General features: G+C 49.2%; 1 protein-coding gene across 7 annotated transcripts in view; it reads left to right on the top strand.

The window, feature by feature from the left end:
• Positions 1-966: 966 nt before the first annotated feature.
• Positions 967-24,378, top strand: part of FRMD5 (FERM domain containing 5) — a 117,168-nt gene continuing 93,756 nt past the window's right edge. For all 7 annotated transcript variants that reach the window (XM_058155727.1, XM_058155731.1, XM_058155729.1 and 4 more), the window contains exon 1: positions 967-1,252. In XM_058155727.1, coding sequence (XP_058011710.1) covers positions 1,151-1,252 — 102 coding nt within the window. In that variant the 5' untranslated portion in view covers positions 967-1,150. The remainder of the gene's footprint in view (positions 1,253-24,378) is intronic.

The raw sequence follows: 24,378 nt of genomic DNA, 5'->3' as shown, positions 1-24,378 counted from the left end.
TCCCCCAAATTGCCCCATGAACAGCCTCACAAGCTGGACAGGCTTTTGTCCAATGTTTTTATCACATCCCGTACTAAGCAGGAGGCTGGGCTGGATGATCACTTGGATCCTCAATTGTATGGGTCTGTGACAATTCTGCCACCTGTTTAGCTGCCTGGATCTGTTGAAAGTGCCAGGCGGTGATCAACTCGGACCGGGTCATAACAGAGGAACCCGCTCATAAGCGGTTCAGGTTGTAAGGCCAGGTGTAAAAGCGCTGCCCGCCGTTGAGGTCGGGAAGACGATTCACGGGTCCGGATTTCCAGGCTGAGCTCCTGCGACGGCCGGGTCGGAAGATGCCATGCCGGGAGGGGACCATCGGGCAGCGGCCCTTCTAAGAGGGCAGCGGCGGCGTTTCTGAGGCTCCTGAGAAGCTCCTGAGAAGCTCCTGCAGCGTTTCACCTGCACGTCTGAACACGCGACTAGCAGGGCTGGCATCCCCGCCGCCCGCCCGGCCCTCCGCCCGCCCCTGTAAGCGCTGTGGGTTTACTGTGAGCCCCTCGGCGGCGGCTCCGCGCCCCTCCGCACCCTTGGTCCGGCTGCGGGCACCGCTCCCCGAGGCGCCCAGCCCCGCCTCCCCGGGATCGGTTCCGCGGAGCGTCGCCTCCGAGACGGTCGCGGCGGCCGTGGCCGAGAGAGGCAGCTGCTCCCCGTCCGCCACTTCCTCGGGGGGGTGGGAGGCTGGGGGCGTTCTGGCCCTGCAGGGGTCGCGGGGGAAGGGGGGGAATTACCGCGGTTGCAGCCGCTGCAGCTTCCCAGGCGCCGCCGGAGAGGCGGGGAGACCCCCCCACCCCAAGCGGAGCGGCACATTGGTTTGCGCGCGGGCTCGTCAGAGGCGGCGCCGGGCCCGGATTGGCCTCGGCGGCCGCGGACCCGCCAGCCCGGCTCTGCGCGGCGCAGCCCCCGCCCCTCCCGCCCCCGAAAGCCGCGCCGCTCGCCCCTCGGCCGGCGCTCTCCCTCCAGCCGGGCTTTGTGCGAGGCGGCGGCAGCGGCAGCAGCGGTGGCGGCGGCGGCGGCACCCGTCCTTGCCCGCCAGGGAGCCCCCTGCTCCGGCCATGTGAAGGGAGCCGGCGCGGAGCCCCCGTCCGCCTCCGCTGCTGCCCCGGCCAAGATGCTCAGCCGGCTGATGAGCGGCAGCAGCAGGAGCCTCGACCGCGACTACAGCTGCACCGTCCGCCTCCTCGACGACAACGAGTACTCGTGCACCATCCAGGTGGGGACTGCGGCGTGGCCGGGCTGCAGGGAGAGCCGGCGGCGGCCGGGAGATCGGGCTGCTCTCCGGGCCTGTAGCTCCGGTGGCGGCCTGGCGAACGGCGGCCTCACGTAGGGAGCTCGGCGGGGGCGGGGGCGGGCGGGGGCCGTCGGCGGCTCTTCTGCGGCCAGGCGGGGGTCCGGGGCTGCGGGCGGGGAGCCCGGCGGCGTCGCGTGCCGAAAGGCGGCGGGGAAGAAACTTCTGTCCGGGGAGGCGCGGCGGGGGGCGGGCCGAGCCAAGGGAGCCTCTGCGGGACGGGGCATCTCCGCCGGCCGAGCCCTCCCCGCAAGCCCCGCCCGGTGCGAAGCAGCGGTCACGTCGGAAGGCAGATGCCGAGGTCTCCGGGCGCCCCGCAGAGATGCTGCCGGGCTGGGTTCGGGGCTGCCGGCAAAGCTGAGGCCGGCTCGGCTCGGCTCGGCTCCGGAGCTCCGAGGCGCCTTTTCTGTGCCCGGCCTGAGATGACCCGGCAGGTGCGGGCGGGCTCCCGGGGCCGGTTCCTAAGGGGCGGCGGCAGAAGCGGCGTTGGGGAGCCGGCCGGGCGCCTCCTGGGTTCTGCTTCTCCGGCCCCACTGCCCGCTGTGCCCGGAGCCCGAGCGGGGCCTCCTGTCCGGCCCGGAGAAGCGGCGGGTCCTGAGCAGGGCGTCGTTTCGCCTTTTAGCCGCGGGTCCTCGGCTGCAGTCCGGCCGGCCGGTGCGCGTTTGGAATGGCGACCGGTGGGGCGTTTGGCTTGGTCGCCTCCCTGCCCCCGCCCAAGCAGGGCAATGCGGGGTGATTGGGGTCCCGTTGGAGAGAATGGCGGGCTTTACGTCTGAGGGGGGGGGAAGTGCTTTTAAGTAGGTTTCCCCCAAAGAAGGCAGCGCTTCTGCTAAAATGCCGCCCTTTGCTGTGCTGAGACTGGTCACCTGAGGCCCCAGTGCGGAGGCTCCTGAGTCCGAGCTAGTGGTGGCCTCTGCTTAATTGGCTCCGACGAGGAATCGGCTCCCCTTCGTGGTTCTTGGGGTGCTGCCGGAAGAGCCCCGGGGACCTCTGCCCCCTTTCCCATTGCTGTTGGAGGATTGTCCCAGTATTGAACTGGTTTTCTGCTTTCAGCTTCCTGCCACCACAAAGTCTGGTTTACTGCATAGTGTGATGGATGGTCCAGCCGTTGTGACTTAATGGGGACACAGGAGGTAGTGAGGTGCATGGAAATAATGGTTCCAGTTTAGCAGAAGGGGCCCCTGGCTCTGTCCCCTCTTGAACCAGGGTCAGGCTTCACAGCAGACTTGGCCCCTCACTTAGTTTGCCCCTGATCCCCTCAGCCAAAGGCCTGCGGACTCAGCACAGCGTAACCCTTGGCAGGGTTAGTGTTAGATTGCAAGCTGCACCGGGAGATCTATGTGCCTGCTGGAGGGCTCTGCTGCAGCAGGATTCTTCAGCTCCTGGTCCTGCTGTTGTGCTGGCCTGGAGGGACACCTGATCTGTGGTGACAGTGCGACTCTCTTGGGGCTGGAACTGCACGCAGAAGTTTGGAAGTAGCAGAGCTAGGTTGGCCAGGCTTGGGTTGATGGCTTTCATTATCTCCTGGGAAAGAGATTGGGAAGCTGGCTCTGCAAAGGCTCTGGCCTTTTCTGGGCTCTCACCCTCCTCCAGGGCGGGTGGTGGGCGGTGGGAGGAGAGTTCTCTTGTTTCCAAACTCTTCCTTTCCAAACATTTCAAACCTGGGAGTAAACGACATCTACAAAATGGGAATTTTCCCTCAGAGCCGTTGTTTGCAGAGAGGAAAAAAGAGAGAGGATTCCGGAAGTCATTCTGGGGGAAAAGACGAAACTTGCAACTCTTTCTTGCCTTGAGGCTCCAATTTTGCTGGTTTTAAAGTAGGCTGCACATTTCCATTTAAAAACAAACAGCTGCACGTGTGCATTTTGTAGAATGTATTTTTCATTATGTGAGGAACTGGATTCTAATCAGAACATGTGACTATAAAATCCATGCATCTGTTCCACGTTTAGCTGAAATAACTCTAAAATAGCTAAAAGAAGCACTGCTGAGCCCGAAGAAACACGGGGACTCTGGAGCCCCCTTTCCAACTGACAGCCCATCGAAGCTGATGCCTTTTAATCCAGATGGGAAAAGCCTCCTGATTCTTTTGCTGCCAGAGACCAGCTCTCCAGCAGAGAGACCTCCGAAGACCCAGGCGACATTTCAATTAAATGGTGCTGCCTCCTCTGTTAAGCCCCCATTCCTCATAGTGGGCAGAGCATGGAGAAGGTCCCGAGTGGGGAAGGGCTCCACTTAGCCTTCTCCAAGGGGAAAGGGATGTGGCTCCAGTGGCACCTTTCCTTCAGCTCTGTGCAGGAGGCCACGTATCTCTAGCCAGAATGATTGAACGAGCACAGTTACCAAGTGGGGGTCTCTTGAGCAGGGGAGGGTCAGTGTAGCTCAGCAGAAGGCAGGGGCCTAAGAGTTTCACATAGCCGTGAACCTGCTGGGTCCTTCTCCAGTTGCTGCCCTCCTTCACCTTTGCCCAGTCCCAAAAAAGAGTTTGGGCCCCTGACATTGACCACAAAGGGCTTCCTGGGTTGCTCCATTCCTTTTTTGTGGCCATGCGCAAGATGCTTTGCTCTGAGTCTGGTGCAGCATTTCCAGGGCAAGGGAGAAGCTTCCTTTTTAGGGAAGGTAAACATGAGTGGGCGGGTGGAGGGAAAGTGCAAGGCAGCATCAGGGCTCCTGGACTTCTTCCTGCCCTGTTCCCCAGACTCTTCATGTTTGCAGACCTCCTGGGCTGCCATGACTTTTTTCGGGGCAGATAGAACAAAGTGAGGCAGGCAGCTTCACCACCAGATGGAGTCATAATTGGCTGACCAACTGTACTCAATGGGTCCTCAATGGAATTGCATCTACTACATGGTGGGAAGCATGCTATGAGGTATGAAGCATGCTTAAGGTTCTGTTTTGGGCCCAGTATGGTAGTCCTTGACTTAAAACAGTTCATTTAGTAACTGCTCGAATGGCACTGAAAAAAATGACATGATTGTTTTTCGCACAACTCTTGCAGCATCCCCAGGGTCATGTGATTCACATTCGGATGTTTGGCAATTGACTCATATTTATGACGGTCACAGCATCCCGGGGTCATGTGATCCCCTTTTGTGACCTCCTGACAAGCAAAGCCAATGGGGAACCTGGATTCACTTTAACAACCGAGTTACCCAACTTGTTGGGGACAAAATATGCTGACTCTGTAAACTGCAGTCTAAGTGGGGTTGCTACTAACTTAATAACTGTGGCAATAAAGGTTGTAAAATCGGGCAAAACTAGCGTAACAAATGTCTCCCTTAACAACAGAAATATTGGGCTCAATTGTCATAATTTGAGGACTATCTGTACTCTTCCAACATCTTCATGCATGATGTAGATGAGGGGATAGAAGGGGAATTCATCCAATTTACAGATGGCACTGAGCTGGGGGGGTGGAATAGCCAACATTTAGAAGATAGGCTGAAGATCCAGGAGGATCTCTACAGACTTGAACGTGCAACAAAATGTAATTCATTGGTGAGGAAGGGAAGGTCTGATGCATAGGCAGGAAAAACCACAAGCACAAGTTTACAATAGCTCAGCAATTGTGGTTCAGCAATAATAACTGAAAGAGTTTGAGGAGCCCTAGTGGACAATCATTGAAGTATGAGCCAGCGGTGTGTTGCAGCTGCCAAAGAAGCCAATGCAGTCCTAGGCTGCCTCAACAGAGGGATAGCATTAAGATCACGAGAAGTGTTAGTACCTCTTCATACTGCAGTGATGAGACCAGACTGGGAATATCCTGTTTCCCCCAAAATAAGACATCCCCTGATAATAAGCCCCATCGGGCTTCTGAGCGCATGGCAATAAGGCCAAGCACTTGTTTCAGGGTTCAAAAAAATATAAGTCAGGGTCTTATTTTCGGGGAAGCACGGTACTGTGTTCGGTTCACCATGATACCAAATAGATGTTGAGACCTCTGGATAATGAACAGAGAAGAGCAACAAAGATGATGAAGTGTCTGGAGGCTAAACCGAATGGTTAACAGCCCTATGATTCTCAGATTCTGAGACTGGATGGTCATCAGAGAGATCTCTGGAGAATGAGCCTGTCTGTAACTTGTGGCCATAATGACTCAGTGGAGATCAACTCAGCGGAGAGAAGCCACCGGGGTCTTTGGGGAATTGGGATTTTCTGGCCTCTCCTAGTCCCAGTCGGAGCAGTTGAGAATCCCCCACCCCCGTTCCATAGATATTGATGAAGGATTCCTCTCTGTATTTATTTATTTAATTTATTTATTTGATTTTTATACCGCCCTTCTCCCGAAGGACTCAGGGCGGTTCACAGGCAGATAAAAAGTACAAATAAATACAGAATAAAATAACAATTAAAAACTTATTCTACAGCCAAATAATTAAAAACTTATTATAATTAGCCTAGAACCTTAAAATTTATAAAACCAAACCCCATTTAAAATTAATAGAAAATTTAAAATCGATAAAATTTATGTAATTTAAAATTTAAAATATAAAATTTAAAATTTAGGCCAGCCCCGCGCGAATAAAAAGGTATGTCTTCAGTTCGCGGCGGAAAGTCCGAAGGTCAGGTATTTGACGTAAGCTTGGGGGAAGCTCGTATAGCTTCATATCCTTCCAAAAACTAAGTTGACAAAAATACTCTTTCCTTCACCTCTGCCAATAAATGCTATATCAACGAATCCCCCAATTTATTCCAGGCAGACCTCCTTTCTGGAACAGTTTTCATCTCCTCTGCATTTCTTTCCAGTTCTGCCTGTTCTTCCTGCAAGAGAAAAGAAACCTCAGCCACTTTCTGCTCTCTCTCTCTCTCTCTTTTATGGTGTAGCTTCTTCGCTGTAGCTTTGCCAGCTCGGGGAGAGCCAAGAGACTGCAGAGCAATGGCAGCAGCTGGCACCCCCCACCCCTCACCCTCCCACCGGCCCCATGGAGTCACCCACTGCTGCTCTGGCAGAGGGGAGAGAAGGGGGAGCTGCCCACTGGCAGCCTAGGTCAACCCGAACAACCTCTGGCTGCTACCTGCTCCACCCCCCCACATAGAGCCTCAACCACCCCCTTCCTCAGGGTCTTTTTTCCGGGAGTCTTCAGGGGGGCACCAGAGAGTGATTTGCATGCCCAGAAGCAGAGTACCCCACTCCCAATGCAGGCCATTCAGTGCTCAGTGACCCCTCCATTCCCCCTTCTGCAGAATCGTCTTGTGAGTCTTGAGTCATTCAAAACCAGCATCGTCCGGCTTCATTGGCGTCTTCCTCTGCCTGAGTGGGGAGGCAGGCAGTAGCAAGCACAGAACCTCCCCACCCCTCCTTCTGAGTCCTCAAGTGAACCAGCCCAGGCGGCTGCTTGATATCTTAAAACGCAGGCAGGAAAGATAAAATGAAGGCAATATCTGGAAAAGCCAAATTCCAGAATTTTATTTATTTATTTATTTATTTATTTATCGTATTTATATACCGCCCTATCTCCCTAGGGACTCAGGGCGGTTCACAGGCAGATAAAAAAGTACAAATAAATACAGAATAAAATAACAATTAAAAAACTTATTCTACACAGCCAAATAATTAAAAAAGCAATATAAATAATAAAACCCATTAAAACCAATATAAATTTAAAATCTAGTCCAGTCCTGCGCAGATGAACAAATATGTTTTAAGCTCGCGGCGGAAGGTTCGGAGATCCGGAAGTTGGCGAAGTCCTGGGGGGAGTTCGTTCCACAGGGTGGGAGCCCCCACAGAGAAGGCCCTTCCCCTGGGTGTCGCCAGACGGCACTGCCTGGCTGACGGTACCCTGAGGAGTCCCTCTCTGTGAGAGCGCACGGGTCGGTGAAAAGTATTCGGTAGCAGCAGGCGGTCCCGTAAATAAGGGCAAGTGGTAGTGCTCCTGGTAGTGCTCCTGCCTCATTGATGCTGGCAAGTGGAGTGGATTTTCAGCCACTGAGAACTGAGCAAAAGGTCACAACTTAAGGTCAACTTATTGATTATAGTAATTTAGATCCCACCTTTAACCATTCTTCCCAAACAGCTCATAGTCATATAGACAATTATAATAAAAGCCCAAGGTATAAATATTGTCAGACTTTATTTAAAGGAAAAGATACACATGTAGATGGGTTTTAACTTTAAATAGTGATCTGCAAAGCATTCAGTCAAGGAGTCTCCTTTGGAGAGATGGGCAGCATATAAGCTTAATAAATAAATAAATTCAGTTATGGATATAAAAAGCAATGGGGAACCTTTGGTAGAAAAAGCATGCAGGAAAACAAAGCTTTGACAGAGCCTGACTTATGCTGAGATCCTGCTTCTGGTGTAACTGTGCAAAATCACCCAATTTACTGTACAGTTTCAGAAAACCTAAAACACTACGGACAATAAAAGTAAACTTAATTCCCCCTCCCCCCCTCAACTGAATTAAAAGTAATTGTATGCAGTATTCCTCACCAAAGTTTCTCTATTTTTCCTTTGAAAGGTGACGACCTCCCTGATTTTCCACCGTCTCCGCTCATTCTCAGAGCTCTGAGGCTGCTGGGCAAAGGCCCCCTTTCTCTTTTCTGCCCCTCAATGTCTGTCCTATGAAAAAGACAAAGCTTTTTTCTGCAAGGGGTCCTCAGACTTTGAACACAACTCAAGGGGATTGAAAGTCAGCTGTGTTCGGTGACCAGTATATTTTATTTACTGATTTAAGAGATTTATATGATCACCCATATTATATCAAATTATTCTGGGTGTCCATCAACAAGTAGACAAAATTATATTAAGCGATGTCCATGTTAGTGTACAAAAGCTGTCTTTTAATTTTAATTTTTATAAAAGTTTTTTACAAGAAGAAAAGATAGCCATGAAAAAATATATGACAAATAAAAAATAAAAAATCAATCAATTAAAATAGAGCTGGAAGGGACTTGGGGGTCTTCTAGTCCAACCCCCTGCTTAAGCAGGAGACTCTATAACATTTCAGATAGGTGGCTGTCCAGTCTTTTCTTAAAAACCTCCAATGTTGAAGCATCTACAACTTCTGGAGGCAACTTCTGTTCCACTAGATACTTGTTCTCACTGTCAGGAAGTTTCTCCTTAATTCCAAGTTGCTTCTCTCCTTGATTAGTTTCCATCCATTGTTTCTTGTCTTTCCTTCTGGTGCTTTAGTAAATAGGTTGACCCCCTCTTCTTTGTGGCAGCCCCTCAAATACCCTGGAATATTGCTGTCATGTCACCCGTAGTGCAAAAAACAGGATAGATAGAAAATGGGAAAAGAAAAAACTACTTTAAGAAGCACCTTCTGATCTTCTTTACAACACTTGCAAATAAACGTACTACCTCTCCATCCAGCAGCTATTCTAGGAGTGGCTGTTTTTATGGTACATTATCGTTGTCTGCAATTTTCTTCCAATCATCTTAATGTTTAAATTCTCATTTCTCCTGTGCAGAGATCCACCTATAGTAGCCAGGATACCCCATTGGATACGGTGAACCCTGGTAGACGAATATGGCTGCCCTGGTACCTTGTGCGATCGGATCGTATATGGATTGGGGGGATGAATGCAGACCTCTGAAACAAATCCCTGCAGGCACCCCAGCTGCCAGTGTGTGTATCTGGTTGGCTCCCGCTGGGTCTGGTTCTTTGATTCAGCCAGTAGGCCAGCCTTGCGTTGCTCCCCCACCCCCAGGGAAGGATCAGCCAGCCTCCCCCCTTTTATACCATGGTGGGAGGGGAGAGTTCTGGATCAGGACTCAGACATGTGGAAGCTGTGCAGATGATTGTCATGCTCAGGGTGATATTATGGTCCCATACGTTGAGGTCCGGAAAGGTCCGGAAAAGGTTTGGTTTTCTGAGAGATGAGTCTTCATGCATGGGAAGAGTTTGCCCTTTGTGGGGGCTTCCTTGTACATTCCTGAGTGGCCAGGATCGAAGAAGCCTCTTGACCTTCCAGGCCCTGCACCCAATCCTTTTGCCTCGATGTGGAGTGAATGCAGCCCCTGACAGTGGCTGCTTTGAGCTGGTCTTGGTGAGCGGATCCAGAAACACCCTTTATGTCACTTAAATGGTAAACAGCTTCAGAGAAAAACCATCCAGGAACTTCTGCAAAGGTCCAAAGGGGTCCAGGGTGGCAGGCACAACTGGAGTCCTGCCCCGTCTGTCACTGCACAGTAAGGAATGGGGTTGTGAGCCACAGTGGACAAATCCTTTTAAGGAAACTGAAGAACAGGAATAAGAATAGGACAGGACAGGAGATAGAATTAGAATATAGAGGAGTGGAGTGGGGGGATGTGGATGTGGATGTGGATGGGAATACAATAAGATAGGACGGGACAGGACAGGACCTTGGAGGTCTTCTAGTCCAACTCTCTGCCTAAAGCAGGAGACCTTAGTCTATCCCAGACAAACTTTTCTTTAAAATCTCCGGCAATCCTCCAGTGAGTGGATGTGTCCAAGTGGAGGATGGGCAGCCATTGGTTAAGTTGATGCTTCACTTTGGATACTGGCATAAGAGAAGGGGGCTTTGTGGTCTAAATGGCCGCATTCAACTCCCACACAGCGTAATCTCTTTGCAGACAAAATACCAGGTCTTTAGGTCTAGGCGTCCTAGCAATGAGACTGAATCTCAGCCAGCTGCGTGAGGGGCCTCCAGACACACCAGCTCCATCCCCCACCCAGAGGGCTTTTGTCTGGGCTGAGCTGGGGCGGCTGAGGCCAGTCGCCTGCCTGCTTCGTCCCTGCTTTGAAGGGAGCAGCCATTATTATGCTGCTGGTGATCCTCTCACTCTTTCTCCTCGGCCCCCAAGGAGCAGCGGAATATCTGTGCTGCGCCTACTGACACAGGCAGGAAGGCTCTCCTGGCTCCCTGCCCCGTCCCTCGCCATTACATTTAATAGGTTCTAAATCTCAAATTTGAAATCGATCCACTTTTCCAGCAAACCCTCTGGGCCCCCATTGCCCCCCTGGGCATGCTATGAAAATGGGGGCAACGAGTGTCCAGGCTGTTTGTGAGAGGGGTGCCCCTGTCCAGCCAAAAGAAGGGGTCTGAGTTGGGGGTGAGTGCGAGGGTCAGGATGTAGGGAGCAGCCTTGCTTCTTCTGGTGAGGGAGGGTCTTTTTACTGGCCAGGCCGGTTGGCTTTCCTTTAGTAGGTTGTCCCCCCCTTGGAACCGCGGCTTTGTGGCATGTGGTCTTGACTTCTCCACCGTTTTCTTCTCCTGCCTTTGGGTGGTCAGGTGCTCTGGTTCAACCCGGAGAAGGAGAGGTGCTTTTCGGCAGCAGCAAGGTGGGGGTCCAAGGGCTGGGACTGAATCTGTTCCAGAAGGGCTTCTGATGTATCACACTGGGCATCTGGAAGCCCTCTTGGTCTTCTGCTGCTTCAGGGCTTCTCGGGAGGAAGCAAGATGGACACGGGCAGAATTACAGCTGGTGCGCCAGCTCTGACCCTTCTCTAATGTAGCTCCTGTTATCCGTGCTCTGGTTGCATCGGGCTTGGTCTGCTCTGAGTAGGGCTATTCTTGGGAGAGCTTTTGGAAGCTTCCATTGCCACCAAAGTGTGGTAGGTCAGTTTGTGTTCTGTGCTTGGCATTTCCCCCCATCAAAAGACCCGCACTGGTTGCCAGCTATCCCTTTAGAAGCTTAAGTCTGCTTAGGAACAGGTGATGTCAGGGTGTACCTGTATCTGCAGAAAGGGCTGTCTTAACGCATGGGCCTGATGGGCACTTGCCCATGGGCCCCACGAGCATAGGGACCCCATACTAATCTGTGTCCGTTAATCCTTCAATGCACCTTGTATCATATAAATACAGCAACTGGGTGGCTTATTGAGTATTATTGTGTTTTTCAAGCCTCATGTATTGTTCAAATGTTTATCGTTATGATTAGTTGTTGCTGCACAGCATGTTTTTAATGTTTCAACACCGACTTTGTTGGAAGTGCTAATAAAATTAATATATGTTTAATTTTATTGACCATTTACATTTTTATTCCTGTGAGTAGTTGTCGTGGCGGCCCCAGTACACTGCTTTGCCTGGGGGCCCATAATGCTGTTAAGACAGCCCTTCCTGCAGAGGTTTCTTTTGAAGAGCCTTCCTCTCTCTTGAAGGACAAGGAAAGTGTTTTTTTTTCTGCAGGCATTTCAAAATTAAATGTGTTTACATGTGGCTTTTTACTACAGTTAGGGCTCTGTATTAGGATGCTATGCCTCCTCCGATTCTGTGCTTTTTTTTACAAAGGCGGCATAGAAGTATTAAAAAGGAAGCACCGGATCATCTGGGCTACTTTAAAGTGAACGAAGGTCAATGATATTTTCCCGAAAGGAAGGGGAGGACAGGAGAGGAGAAGGCCCTTGGCTGGAGAGCCCTTGGAGTCAATCATTTCTTGGGATTTCCTGACCTGCCTTTCACTTTCCAGTCCGGCATCCCCATGACAAAAATCACTGCTTCCCCACTACAGATTGGGGTAGTTCACTTTTCTCAGAAGAAGACTTGGGGGACCTTTCTGACCCACACCTTGCCTAAGCATTGAGGTGCCCTTTCTTCCTCCTGTTCCATACCAAACCAAGGTTTATGGGAGGGAAGCCTAGCTGGCAGCAATCTCTTTGGTCCGTTCTCTCAAGACAGTTCCCAAGGGTTCTCCTCAAACTAGGTCATGGCCCACCAGGTCATGGATGTACTTGAAACCTCTTGCAGACTCTTTCTGAGTGTGTCAACATGTCAAGCCGAAGGAAGGGTTGTGTAGAAGCCCGCAGGAGAGAATGGGGCGGGGGGGGTGGTGGAGCATGTCTCTTGTAGTATTTTAATTGGAAGTGTCTTGAATCCCAGGGGTTTCTGCTGGAGGCCATTAGATACATCACTACCCACAAATCTGTTTTGGCCTTATCCCCAAGGAAATCTGGATCCACGTGGCGACATGAACTGGCCTAATTAAGAGACAGCTGTGTCCCATCTGCTTCCATCACAAGCAATTCTGCTTAGAATAAGAAATGAAATGATAACAGGAAGGCATGGAGCATCCATTTTAGAAAAGCTGAACAATTGCAGGGAGGGCTTGAAATGGCTGCCTCTGCTCCCAGACAAAATCCTTGCAAAGGAATTGCTGGGGCAAGAAGATGAACTGTTGAGCTAAGGAGATATACTTGGGTACTTGTCTTTTCCTGGACTGTGCTTGGAAAGCTCGCCTGTTGTCTGCAGCTGAGAGGCAGTTTGCCTTTTCTCTTTTCTGAACCGAAGGAGATGCGGAATTGGGCTCTTTCCTTTGCCAGCGGCACCTGTGTGTCCATCCAGCTCATTCACTCAGGCCCCCTCAGGACATGAATCCATTTCATTTCCTGATACAGGTATTTGTTCAAATGAGGAGAAGAGCTACCTTGAAGGAGGTGGTGATCCAGGCTCCAAGTGAAGCACTGCAGGAGCTTTATTGGGTATGACTGGGCTCACATTCCCTCCTTCCTCATCTCCTCCTGCTCTCCACCATCTCCCACTTGGAACCGTTTCATTCTGAGTTTGGTGGCCACTGCAAGGACCTTCATTTTCGTGGGTTTATAGCAAAAGGAGCTGCCTGTACCACCCTTCTTAGGCTCAGAAATTCTGGAGTCAAAGTTCACAGATCGTAAAAGGGCCATAGTTTCCATATAGTAGAACAGAACAGAACAGAACAGAACTGAACAGAACAGAACAGAACAGAACAGAATAACAGAGTTGGAAGGGACCTTGTAGGTCATCTAGTCCAACCCTCCGCCCAAACAGGAGACCCTACATTTCTGACAGATGGCAGTCCAGTCTCTTCTTGAAAGTTTCCAGGGATGAAGCTCCCACAACTTCTGAAGGTAAGCTGTTTGTGAGACTGCTTCATCCATCCTGCCCTGACAGCCGCTGTATGGCTAAAATATATAAAGGATAGTTGCAGGAATTGGGTACATCTAGTTCAATGAAAAGAAGGACTAAGGATGACAGGACAGCAGTCTTCCAATATCTAAGGGGCTGCCACAAATGAGGGAGTCACACTATCTACCAAAGCACCTGAGGGTAGGACAAGAAGCAACGGATGGAAAGGAGAGAACCAGCCTAGAACTGAAGAGAAATTTCCTGGCAGGCGGAACAGTTAATCAGTGGAACGACTTGCCTCCAGAAGTTGTGGGTGGTCGAACACTGGAGGTTTTTAAGAGGAGATTTGAAAACCATTTTTCTGAAATGGTTTAGGTTTCCTGCCTGAGCGGGGGGTTGGACTAGAAGATCCCTCACAACTGTTATTCTGTTTTGTAGTGATTTGTAAGCTACCCCTATCAAAAAATGGAGCTTATAATGATAATCAATATAAAACATGCCTTCGAAGATAAAAAGCATAACATCAATATAAAAATGTTTTATGTAGACCTAAAACAGCAACCTCCTCTGCATTGACATACCTCCATACCAGGGGTGAAATGCTCCCGGTTCGCACCGGCTCCCCCGATTAGGTAGCGATGGCAGCTGCTGGGTCGGAGGACCGGTAGCAAAAATCCCTGCCTCCCCCCGCCTCTGCTGGGCCGCACCATCAGCAGAGGGTTGTTTTTTTTTACTTTTAAAAGTTTTTCTTCAGCCGAAACATGCCTTTAAAAGTAAAAAAAAAACCCCTCTGATGATCGCGGGGCTGAACAGAGATCAAAACCCTTTAAAAGTTGTTTTAAAAAAACCCTCTTCAGCTGAAGGAGGGGGGGAACCCCAGGATTTAAAAGCCTCCTCTGGCAATCCCAGAGGACTTTCCTGATCCTCACAGGCTTTTAAACTCACTTTTTAACAGCTCCCACTTACAAGAGCCCCCACCCATGCCCAGCCAATTCCCCCTCCTCACTTACCTATAATACTGCTCCTTTCCGGCTGCAACTGCATGCTTTCTTCAGCTACTGAATTAAAAAAAAAAGCTTGCTTTGACTTCCTGCTTTGCTAGCTGAGGAACTCTGGGATTTGAAGTCCACAATAAAATAAAATAAAATAATAAAATAAAATAAAATAATAAAATAAAATAAAATATTTGTGCAGCTTTCTGAGATTTGGTGTGTTTCTGTAGTGTTTCACTCTAACTACACAAATACACAAAATCTCAGAAAGCTCTATATGGCATTTTGTGTGTGTGTGTGTGTGTGAGTTGTGTGTGTGTAAAGTGTGAAAGTTGGTTTTTGAGCTTTTTGCGGCTGTGTGAAGTGTGAAGTGCAGCTGCTTTTACATTGTGTGTGAGTCAGTTGTGTTGTGTTTTGTTGTGTGTGTGTGTAAAGTGTGAAAGTTGGTTTTTGAGCTTTTTGCGGCTGTGTGAAGTGTGAAGTGCAGCTGCTTTTACATTGTGTGTGAGTCAGTTGTGTTGTGTTTTGTTGTGTGTGTGTGTAAAGTGTGAAAGTTGGTTTTTGGTACCTCTTATTGTTTTTTATACTTTGTTAATTATTTTTATTATTTATTGTTCTTGGCCACGCCCACCCAGTCATCTGACCACCAAGCCACGCCCACCAATTAAGCCATGCCCACAGAACTGGTAGGGAAAATTTATTTATTTATTTATTTATTTATTTATTATTCATATTTATATACCGCCCTATCTCCCAAAGGACTCAGGGCGGTTTACAGGCATTTAAAAACAGATAAATACAATCTAAAAACAATTAAAAAACTTATTCTAAAAGCCTAATAATTAAAAATATAAGAATAAAACCCAATTTAAAACCCGTAAATTAAAATCTAGCTCAGTCCTGCGCAATTAAATAAGTATGTTTTAAGCTCGCGGCGGAAGGTCCGAAGGTCCGGAAGCTGACGAAGTCCTGGGGGCAGTTCGTTCCAGAGGGTGGGAGCTCCCACAGAGAAGGCCCTTCCCCTTCGCCAGACGACATCGCCTCGCTGACGGCACCCTGAGGAGTCCCTCTCTATGAGAGCGCACGGGTCGGTGAGAGGTATTTGGGAGCAGTAGGCGGTCCCGTAGATAACCCGGCCCTATGCCATGGAGCATGTTTAGATTTCACCCCTGCTCCAGACCCTGGAGAAGAGACAGCTTCCTCCTTTTTCCAAGGAGATGGCGGGGCAGGACCTCCTGCCGTCAGAGAGAAGAGCATTCCAAGATGTTGGAGCCGCTGGTGGAAAAGCCTGTTCCGTGCTCCATCCCTTCGAGGGAGGTGGTCACAAGCACATATCCTCCTAGGTTGATGCTTATAGAGGAAAGTGGCCTGTGGATCACTAAGGCCTGGAATTGGACTGGATCCAGACGAGCAGCTTCTCTATCTGGCAGGGATTTAATACAAATCTGATTGCTGTCATCTAATTCCTTATAGTCTCTAGGCTCTGGGTTAGCATCTGTCCAACTGATGGAAAGAGCAGTAAATCTGTGTCCCAAAATAGACCAGCCAAGACGTTGATGGCATGGAGGATGGGCCTGGAATGAGGCTGGTGAGATGTGATTGGTTGGCTAACAGGCCCTGACAGAGCAAAGAGCAAAACCATTACTAGATGAGCTATCGCAGAAAGCTTTCCTTTGGGTCAGGAAAGGGGGCAATGTGAAACAGAGGCTCAGAGTAACCTCTTTTCATTACATAAGATATGAATTATCTGGAGCAGGGGTCTCCAACCTTGGTCCCTTTAAGACTTGTGGACTTCAACTCCCAGAGTTCCTCAGCCAGCTTTGCTGGCTGAGGGACTCTGGGAGTTGTAGTCCACAAGTCTTAAAGGGACCAAGGTTGGAGACCTCTGATCTGGAGCACCGTTTCTCATCCGTGGCCATTTTAAGATGGGTGGACTTCAACTCCCAGAATCATGTTGGCTGGGGGATTCTGGGATTTGAAGTCCACCCATCTTAAAGTAGCCACAGTTGAGAAACACTGATCTGGAGAATTTATTTGAGAAATCTTCAAGTTTCTGTTTCATTGTTTTACCAGTAGCCTAGATCTTTCCACAAACTGAGGTTCTTGTTTCTTAAGTTTTCTAAACTTTCAGGGCTTGTTAAGGAAATTCTCCCAATGTGCCTTGTGACCTTGCTCCTGCTTTACCCCACATCCCTCCTGTCCCCCTCCAACCGATGAACTTGGTTGTATTTTATTTATTTATTTATTTATTTGTCAAACACAACAGTATATATACGTATAAGCATGAAATAATCATACGAACTGGATACAATCAAAGGGAATATTAGGACAGGAACGGTAGGCACGCTGGTGCTCTTATGCACGCCCCTTACAGACCTCTTAGGAATGGGGTGAGTCAATAGTAGATAGTCTTTGGTTAAAGCTTTGGGGATTTTGGGAAGAGACCACAGAGTCAGGTAGTGCATTCCAGGCATTAACAACTCTGTTACTGAAATCATATTTTCTACAATCAAGATTGGAACGGAGATCGGCTGGTCTTTCAGAGGATGAAAAAAGTTCCTTTGAATGACCAGCCGATCTCCATCCAATTACAACAGATGATCCATCTAGCAGTGAGGAGGAGCATCTCATCACCAGCAACCTGGCCAGTTGAAAAGATGCTAAGCTTTTTGTCCCTCAGGCCACCAACCCTTTCCCACCTTAACCAAGAAAGCAATTGGAACAGTTGTGGGGGGGTTCCTTCTGGCTGGTGAGTCTGGCTGTAAGTGAAAATGAGGAATTCATCAGTCTTTGCCCTTAAATTGTCCTACAGTAAAATCGTAAGAGCACAGCTGCTTGTCCAGTTAACGAGGTGAGGGAAGACATTTTATTTATTACTATTAGTTTTTAATTTTAGATTTTTTAAATCCCACCTTTCTTATTTTTTGTAAATAAGGTGATGAACATACTTAATACTCCTTCCTCCTCCTCTTATTTTTCCTGTGAGGTGGCTTGGACTGAGAGAGGGACTGGCCCAAAGGCACCCAGATGGTTTTTCATGCCTATGGCAGGACTAGAATTCACAATCTCTTGATTTCTAGGCCAGCATTCCAACCACATCCTCACATTCGAAAGGGATTGGAATGAAATTTGATCTTTCAAAGATATTTTTATTCTCTACTCAAATTATACAAAATTATCTTAGTTGATAGATGTTAAGGATCTAATCACAATGATGACTAATCCCAGGGACATCAAGGTCCCCCTTGTGACTGGATTGGAATCCATGTCCAGTAATACCAGTTGAAGTTCTGAGTGTGGAGAACAGCAAATAATAGGGATGGGTGGGACTTGTGGGCCTTAGTAGAAACCTCCATCAGGGCAGGAATCCTCAGACCATCTGAGACAAATGGTTATACTCAACACCCCTTCCCTTCCCCCTTCTCGCCCCTCCCCTCCTGTCTCTTCAATAGGATTTAGCCTCCAACTTCATCACCAGCTATATTGCTCTTTTCTGCACTCTTTTCACTTCCTCAGCACCCTTCTATATTGGATGCAATATTCCAGATCTCTACATTCTTTCCAGTTTGATTTGAGCTGATCCAGCAGCCGTCTTGGGAGCTGGAAAGGGTTGAGGAGGCATCAGCCAAAGATTCAGGGTAGCCCTTGGATCCCATTGCAAGGGAAAAGGTGCAGAGCCCTGATGGATTTGGTAAAGAGTGAGCTGTAAATCTCCAGAAGAAGAAGTCACACGGGCTTCTGCCTCTCTGGGAGGCCTGTCGGTGGCTTGGCTTCCCTCGGTGTGCCGTCTGGAATGGCTGCTCCTTTGTCTTTATTCTGGGGCCTTTGTGTGGCTCAAAGGGCTGAGCATTACTATGGAAACACGGGATAAATGGCCGCTGCATCTTCTCGACAATGCTCCAATGCTCTCTCAACGCCAAAGGCATTGCTCTCTGGATGAATGGATGAGCTGAAGCATATGGCCATTTTCAGCCCAAGCAAGATGCTTGTCTCCCACCTCCGCCTGCCTCCTTCGGTTTGTGGGGCCGAGGTCTTCAAAGGGCTTCCTTTTCTGGAAAGAGGAGGCTGGAAATGCAGACTCTGCCAAACTGCTCAAACTGAGCAATTGGGTGGCTAGAAGGGTTTCCATGAGGTGGGGGCAGGGACACAGTTAGGGCCTGGGGAAGGGTGGATGCCCTGCACTCCAGTTGATGATAGAGGGCACCCAGAAGGCTCAAAAGGGGGAAAGCAGAGGAGGAGGAGGGCTTACAGACTAATTATGAAAGCTGACTGGCGTTTTTTGTTGCCTGCATCAACTTCCAACTCACAGTTTTCCAGAAAGAAATGGGAAGGGGTTTGTTAAATTCCTAGGGTGGGCTAAGGAATGCATGCCACTGGAGAGGAGATACCCACCAAGGCCAAATGGATGTGCCAAATGGGAAGGTTGATATTAAGTCAGCTTTCACAATAGTGTCTACCTCAACCCCACAAGGAGATCAGAATCTCTGACATGTTGGAAATAGACAGGGAGCCAGAGGAGAAGCAGAAGTTGGGAGAAACCTTGGCTCAAAAAGCCTGTTGTATTACTGACCGGGGGAGGGGCACAGCCGGCAGGCTCAAACAGAGAGCCGAAAGGCGCAACTGCAACTAATGAGCTTAAAGGAGTGGCGGAGAGCTGCCCCCTACCAGAGACTGAAGACTACTTGGCCGCGAATGTAGGAAAGGCAGCAAAACCTGAGGCCCCCCTTGGAAGTCAACGTGATCCTAGGGAACAAGTGGAAAGGGAAGTGGCTGGTCTAGTGGTACGAGCTGATCAAGTGGAAACTTCTAGTGGCACCTGCAGCCGATCAGTGGAGCAACTGGGGAAAAATTAAACGGGCTAGAGATCAAAGGAGTGGCGTCACTGGGTGCTACAGCAGCGGTGGCTGGGACAGGGGAATGAAATCATTAACCACCCCATCTCCTCCCATCCTGCAGCTGGTGGTGCCAGCACCTGCCAGGACAATTGGGTGCCTGGTGCAAGGAGCACTGGCAGTGGGCTCCACCATCTCTCCCTTGGTGTGGGGTGGCCAGTAGCCCCCATGGCCACGGCAGCAACTGGGGTCCCTTCTCCTTCACTTGCCAGTCAGCCCAAAAGGAAGAGATCCCCCACAAAGCCGAAGAAGACACGTGTCGGGCAGCAAGTCCTCAAGTTGTCTCCCCAGTCCAGTGAGGAAGAGAGAACTCCAACTGCCACCTGAGTGGGTCTAACCTTTTATGAGAGCGACAGCGATATACAAAAGGGACTTGGTGTAGTTGGACAAAATATTAATATACACCAAAATCCCTGAAGAGCATGTGAATGAGTATTCAAGAAACTGTAGAGTCCAACTCTACATGAAGCTGTCCACGTGTGAGTTTCACAAAGTCTTTTGGACTATCTGGGGTACCATATGAGGGAGTGGAAATGTACCCCAGCAAAGTGAAAGCCATACTGGATGGAAGCCCCCGCAAACCAAGAGGCAGTTACAGAGCTTCCTAGGCTTTGCAAACTTTACTGCCAATTCATTACCGCATTCGCACAGATAGCCCTGCTGATCACCAATATGCTGAAAACCAGGGAGAGGGGGCCGCAAAATCAAAATCCAACCAACCCCTAGATTGGTCCCTTGACTGCCAAGCTGCTTTTGAAAAGCTGAAATGCCTATTCACTGCGGAGCCGGTCCTGATGCACCCTGACCTGGAGAAGCTGTTTGTAATATAGGCTGATGACAGTGATGTAGCAATAGGGGCAGTCCTGCTCCAAAAGAATGCCCAAGGGAAATTGCAACCTTGCACCTACATGTCCTGCAAGTTGTCCGACACTGAAAGGCGTCAGGTGGGCTCTCATGATGTGGAGACAGATCTTGGAGGGTAGGAAGATCCCATTCGAGGTCTGGATGGAAGAACCTAGAAGTGCTGAAGACTGTCCCCTAAGTAAGTCAAGTGGGCTCAATATTTTAATCAGTTCAATTTCACCTTCCAATATCTGCCTGGAGGGAAGAGCTTCCTCGCAGATGCCCTTTCTCTCATGCTGCAGTACAATAGCATCTAAGAGGCAGTAGTGACTTCCATCATCTGATCTAGACAGTGTGCAGCACCAACCATCACTCAAAAACAAGCAGTGTCCTGGCTGGAGCCAGCCCAGGACTTAGTGCAACCCCTGAAAGACACCCTGGCAAGAGTTGAGTGTTTCCAATAGCACAAAGACGACCTATCCTTGAAGGAATGTTGGCATGGAAAGGGACAAAATTATATGTCCTGGCCAACCAATGGACCTCGATTTTGCAGAGGAGTCATGACACAAAGGCAGCAGGACAGGGGTGAAATCCAGCAGGTTCTGACAGGTTCTGGAGAACCGGTAGTGGAAATTTTGAGTAGCTTGGAGAACAGGCAAATACCACCTCTGGCTGGCCCCAGAGTGGGGTGAGAATGGGGATTTTGCAGTATCCTTCCCCTGGAGTGGGGTGGGAATGGAGATTTTGCAGTATCCTTTCCCTACCATGCCCACCAAGCCACACCATGCCATACCCACAGAACCAGTAGTAAAAAAATTTAGATTTCACTACTGCAGCAGGACATTTTGGGTTCATAAAAACTCTTCACTTAATGAAGAGGCAGTTCTGGTGGCCAAAGATGAAAAAGGACATAGAGACTTACATAGCCAGCTGCCCTGGGTGTGCTTCAATGAAACAGTTACTGGGAAGTCCCCCCGGTCAATTGCAGCCAGTAGCCAATCCAATGAAACCCTGGGAAGAGATCTCTATAGACTTTATTGTGGAGTTGCAAGAAAGTGCAGGGAATACTGTAATCTGGACCATCATGGATTTATTTTCCAAGCAGGCACATTTTTTAGCATGCCCAAAGATTCCCTCCTCCTGGTCCTTGGCAAAGATGTTTCGTGCAGCATATCTATCAGCTGCATGGAGTCCCTAAACGCATCATTTCAGACCGAGGGATGCAGTTCACATCAAAATTTTGGCAGGAATTCTTCAGCCTGATTGGGTCCTCACAGGGCCTTAGCTCCACGTATCATCCTAGTATCAATGGAGCTTGTGAACGAGTGAACTCAGTTCTGGAGCAGAACCTGAAGTGTTATGTCAACTACCAACAGACCAATTGGACTGAACTGCTCCCCTTTGCAGAAGTGTCATACAATAACTCCGTGCAGGGTTTATCACTTTCTGGGTAGTTAGTGGAGTAGAGTTTGCGCCCATGCTGGAAATCCCATAATCCTCAGCATCCTTGGCTGAATGAATGGAAGCATTAAAGGAAATGTGGGTGGTGGTGCTCAGGGCATTGCAGAAAGCTAGGGAATTGCAGAAGAGGCAAGTAGGCAAAAAAGAGCCCCACAAAGGGAGTCCAAGATGTGGGATACTGTAAAATATGCCTGTCTACCAAGTTTCTTAACCTGAGGCAGCCTTGTAAGAAGCTGGGCCCAAAGTACATAGGACCCTCCCGTCCAGCTTATCCGGATCATAAATCCGGTTACTGTAGAGCTGCAGCTGTCAAAAAGCCTCAGACGAGTGCAGCCAGTGTTTCACTGCAGTCTGTTGAAGACTTTCTGTAGTTCGGAATTAAGGCCGGCTACGGAGGCGCTCCTCCTCCCATCATGGTCAAAGGAGAGGAGCACCATGAAATCAAGGAGATTCTCAACTCCTGGTACCATAGAGAGAAATTGCAATATTTGGTGTTATGGAGGGGCTATCTTTTAGCCAATGCAGAAGGGGGGAGGGCTGCAACAGATGTGAAGGTGGATAGCTTAGTGCGTAGATTTCATGCTCAACATCTGGGTCGGCCCCAGTGAGGAGGGAAGCAAATAATGTCTAATGAGGTAAGCACCTTTATGTTTATTTTCTAGGGCTACTATTTCTCCGGAGGGTCAGCGTGTCCAAACTGACTCACTTTCTTTGTTGCCTGCATCAACTTCCAGCTCGCAGTTGGCCAAACAGAAAAGGCTGGTTGGTTGGTTAAATTCCTAGGGTGGGGGGGAGGCTAAGGAATGCATGAGAGCCTTCTGCCACCAGAAAGGAGATACCCACCAAGGCCAGATTCTGGGAGCTACCAGCTGGCACAGAACGCTTTCCCAAAACAAAAGTACTGAGTGTAATTGGTGGGCAATGAACTGTGGGAGACCTAGGGGTGAAAATGGGATTTTACCTACGTGGGGTTTCATGGGAAAACCTCAGAGCTCACTTCGATTCTGCTGTGCCTAAATGGATCTTTTAATAAAGTTTTACTCTTGGTAGTTCCTATGTGCCAGGAGTTTCTTTTTTTTTGGATGTACCAAATGGGATGGTTGACACCAATCCCCTTGACATCCAAGCCTGGAAAAAATTGGAACCGGCAGAGCAGGAGAGGACCGGCCTGGGGCTGAAGTCGGGCAGTTGCTGAGAGGGCAGCTTCCTTTGTGGCCTAAGCTGTGGGAGCTGTGTGGTGTCAAGGCTGCCCCTTGGCCGGGTCCGGCAGCTTGCCTAGAACAAGGGGCTGTTGTGGGGCAGCACTGAGCCACTTGTGAAGGGGCTCTGTTCTGAGCCTTGGGTTGCTTCCCTCAGCCTGGAGACATCTCTGGGTCATGGCAAGGACACTCTTGGGAGGAGGCAGGGCAGAAGCCACCCCAGAGCTCAGCTGTGAGGTGCCAGCCTTGCCCTGGATGCAGTCCCCTTCTAGGCTGCTTCAGGAGGAGCTGCCTCCAGAAGACTCTTCCCAAACGGGCCCTGAGGAGCAGAGCGGAAAGGGGCAGGAACATTCACAGCAGAGGTGGGTTTCAGCAGGTTCTGACCAATTCTGGAGAACCGGTAGCGGAAATTTTGAGTAGTTCGGAGAACCGGTAAATACCACCTCTGATTGGCCCCGCTCCATCTATTCTCTGCCTCCTGAGTTCCAGTTGATAGGGAGGAAATGGGTATTTTACAGTATCCTTCCCCTGCCACGTCCACCAAGCCATATTACGCCCACCAAGCCATGCCCACGGAACCAGTAGTAAAAAAATTTTAATCCCATCACTGACTCACAGCCAGTTGTGCACATCACCTCCTATCGATTGAAACTGCCAATATTGCTGGTCATTGGAAGATGGGATATTTTGGCTCGGGTAGCAGTGGGAATGCACCTCTGGCAAGAAACAAAAAACTGCAACGTGTGTGTGTGTGTGTGTTTCAAGGAAACGAGCTCTTGAGACCTCTGATGGGGAAACCATTTATTTACACCTTTCTCCCTCAGTATTACATCTCAAGCTCTTCCATTTCCATGCTGATACTTAATCAAGAAATTTTGGTACCGACCTGCAGGAATGCCTGAAGATTCAATATTTGGATCTGTGTTTTTTCGGACTGTGTCTCTGCTTGCCTACCCTGAGCAGAATCTTACACACACACAAATACATATAATTTTAATTATTTTTAAAGAAGATAAAAATTAATGCAAACTAATATTAAATAATGCAAACTAATATTAAATAAAAGCAAAGCAAAGCAAAAAGCGCAAGAATAAAAAAAGTTAAAAATAGAAAAGGAAGAAAAAAGATACAAAGCAGAAGCTTCTGATATTCTTTGCAGCAGTAAAGAACAATATATTTTAACCCCTCTCTCTAAAGTTACAACATAATACTTTAAATAATCTAGCTCAGGGGTGTCAAACTTGATTTCATTGAGGGATGCATCAGGATTGTGTTTGACCTCAGTGGGCCGGGGTGGGCATGGCCAGCTCAACGATACTCGTGTCGGGATTGCCTGTGGTGGCCTGAGCAATCTGTTAGTGAAAATGGGCTCCTGAGCTCCGTTTTCAGCTGCCAAGGCCGCCTGCAACCCTCTGCCAGTGAAAACGGAGCTCGGGTGGGCCACACGCGCCCCTCCTGAGCTCCGTTTTTACTGGCAGCAGCACTGCAGGCCAGTCCTTCACTTTTTCCAGGGTGACCTCACGGGCCAGATTTAAGTACCCCGGGGGCTGGATCCGGCCCCCGGCCTTGACTTTGACACCCCTGATCTAACCATCAAAATCAAAAGTGTACTTTTTAACAATTGCATGTTATCATTGGTGCACAATTGTACTTCAGATTTTATCTTGCTTCTCCCCATCCCCATAAGTCTTTTTATCCATTTTGAATCTTTCTGATAACTGTAAATGGGAAAACCGTGACAGCTCTGTCCCTCTATTATTAGTTCCTCTCTCGATTTGATCTTAAACTCCCTTGAATTGCCCTTTTGGCTCAAGATTGTGAGCCACCAAAATATCCAGGTTCTTTTTGTATCTGCTGCTGCTGCTGCTGCCCAGTGT

This window comes from Ahaetulla prasina, chromosome 13 (assembly GCF_028640845.1).
Source record: "Ahaetulla prasina isolate Xishuangbanna chromosome 13, ASM2864084v1, whole genome shotgun sequence".
Lineage (NCBI taxonomy): Eukaryota > Metazoa > Chordata > Lepidosauria > Squamata > Colubridae > Ahaetulla > Ahaetulla prasina.
The sequence above is the reverse complement of the archived record's forward strand: the minus strand, read 5'-3'. Positions and strand labels throughout refer to the sequence as shown.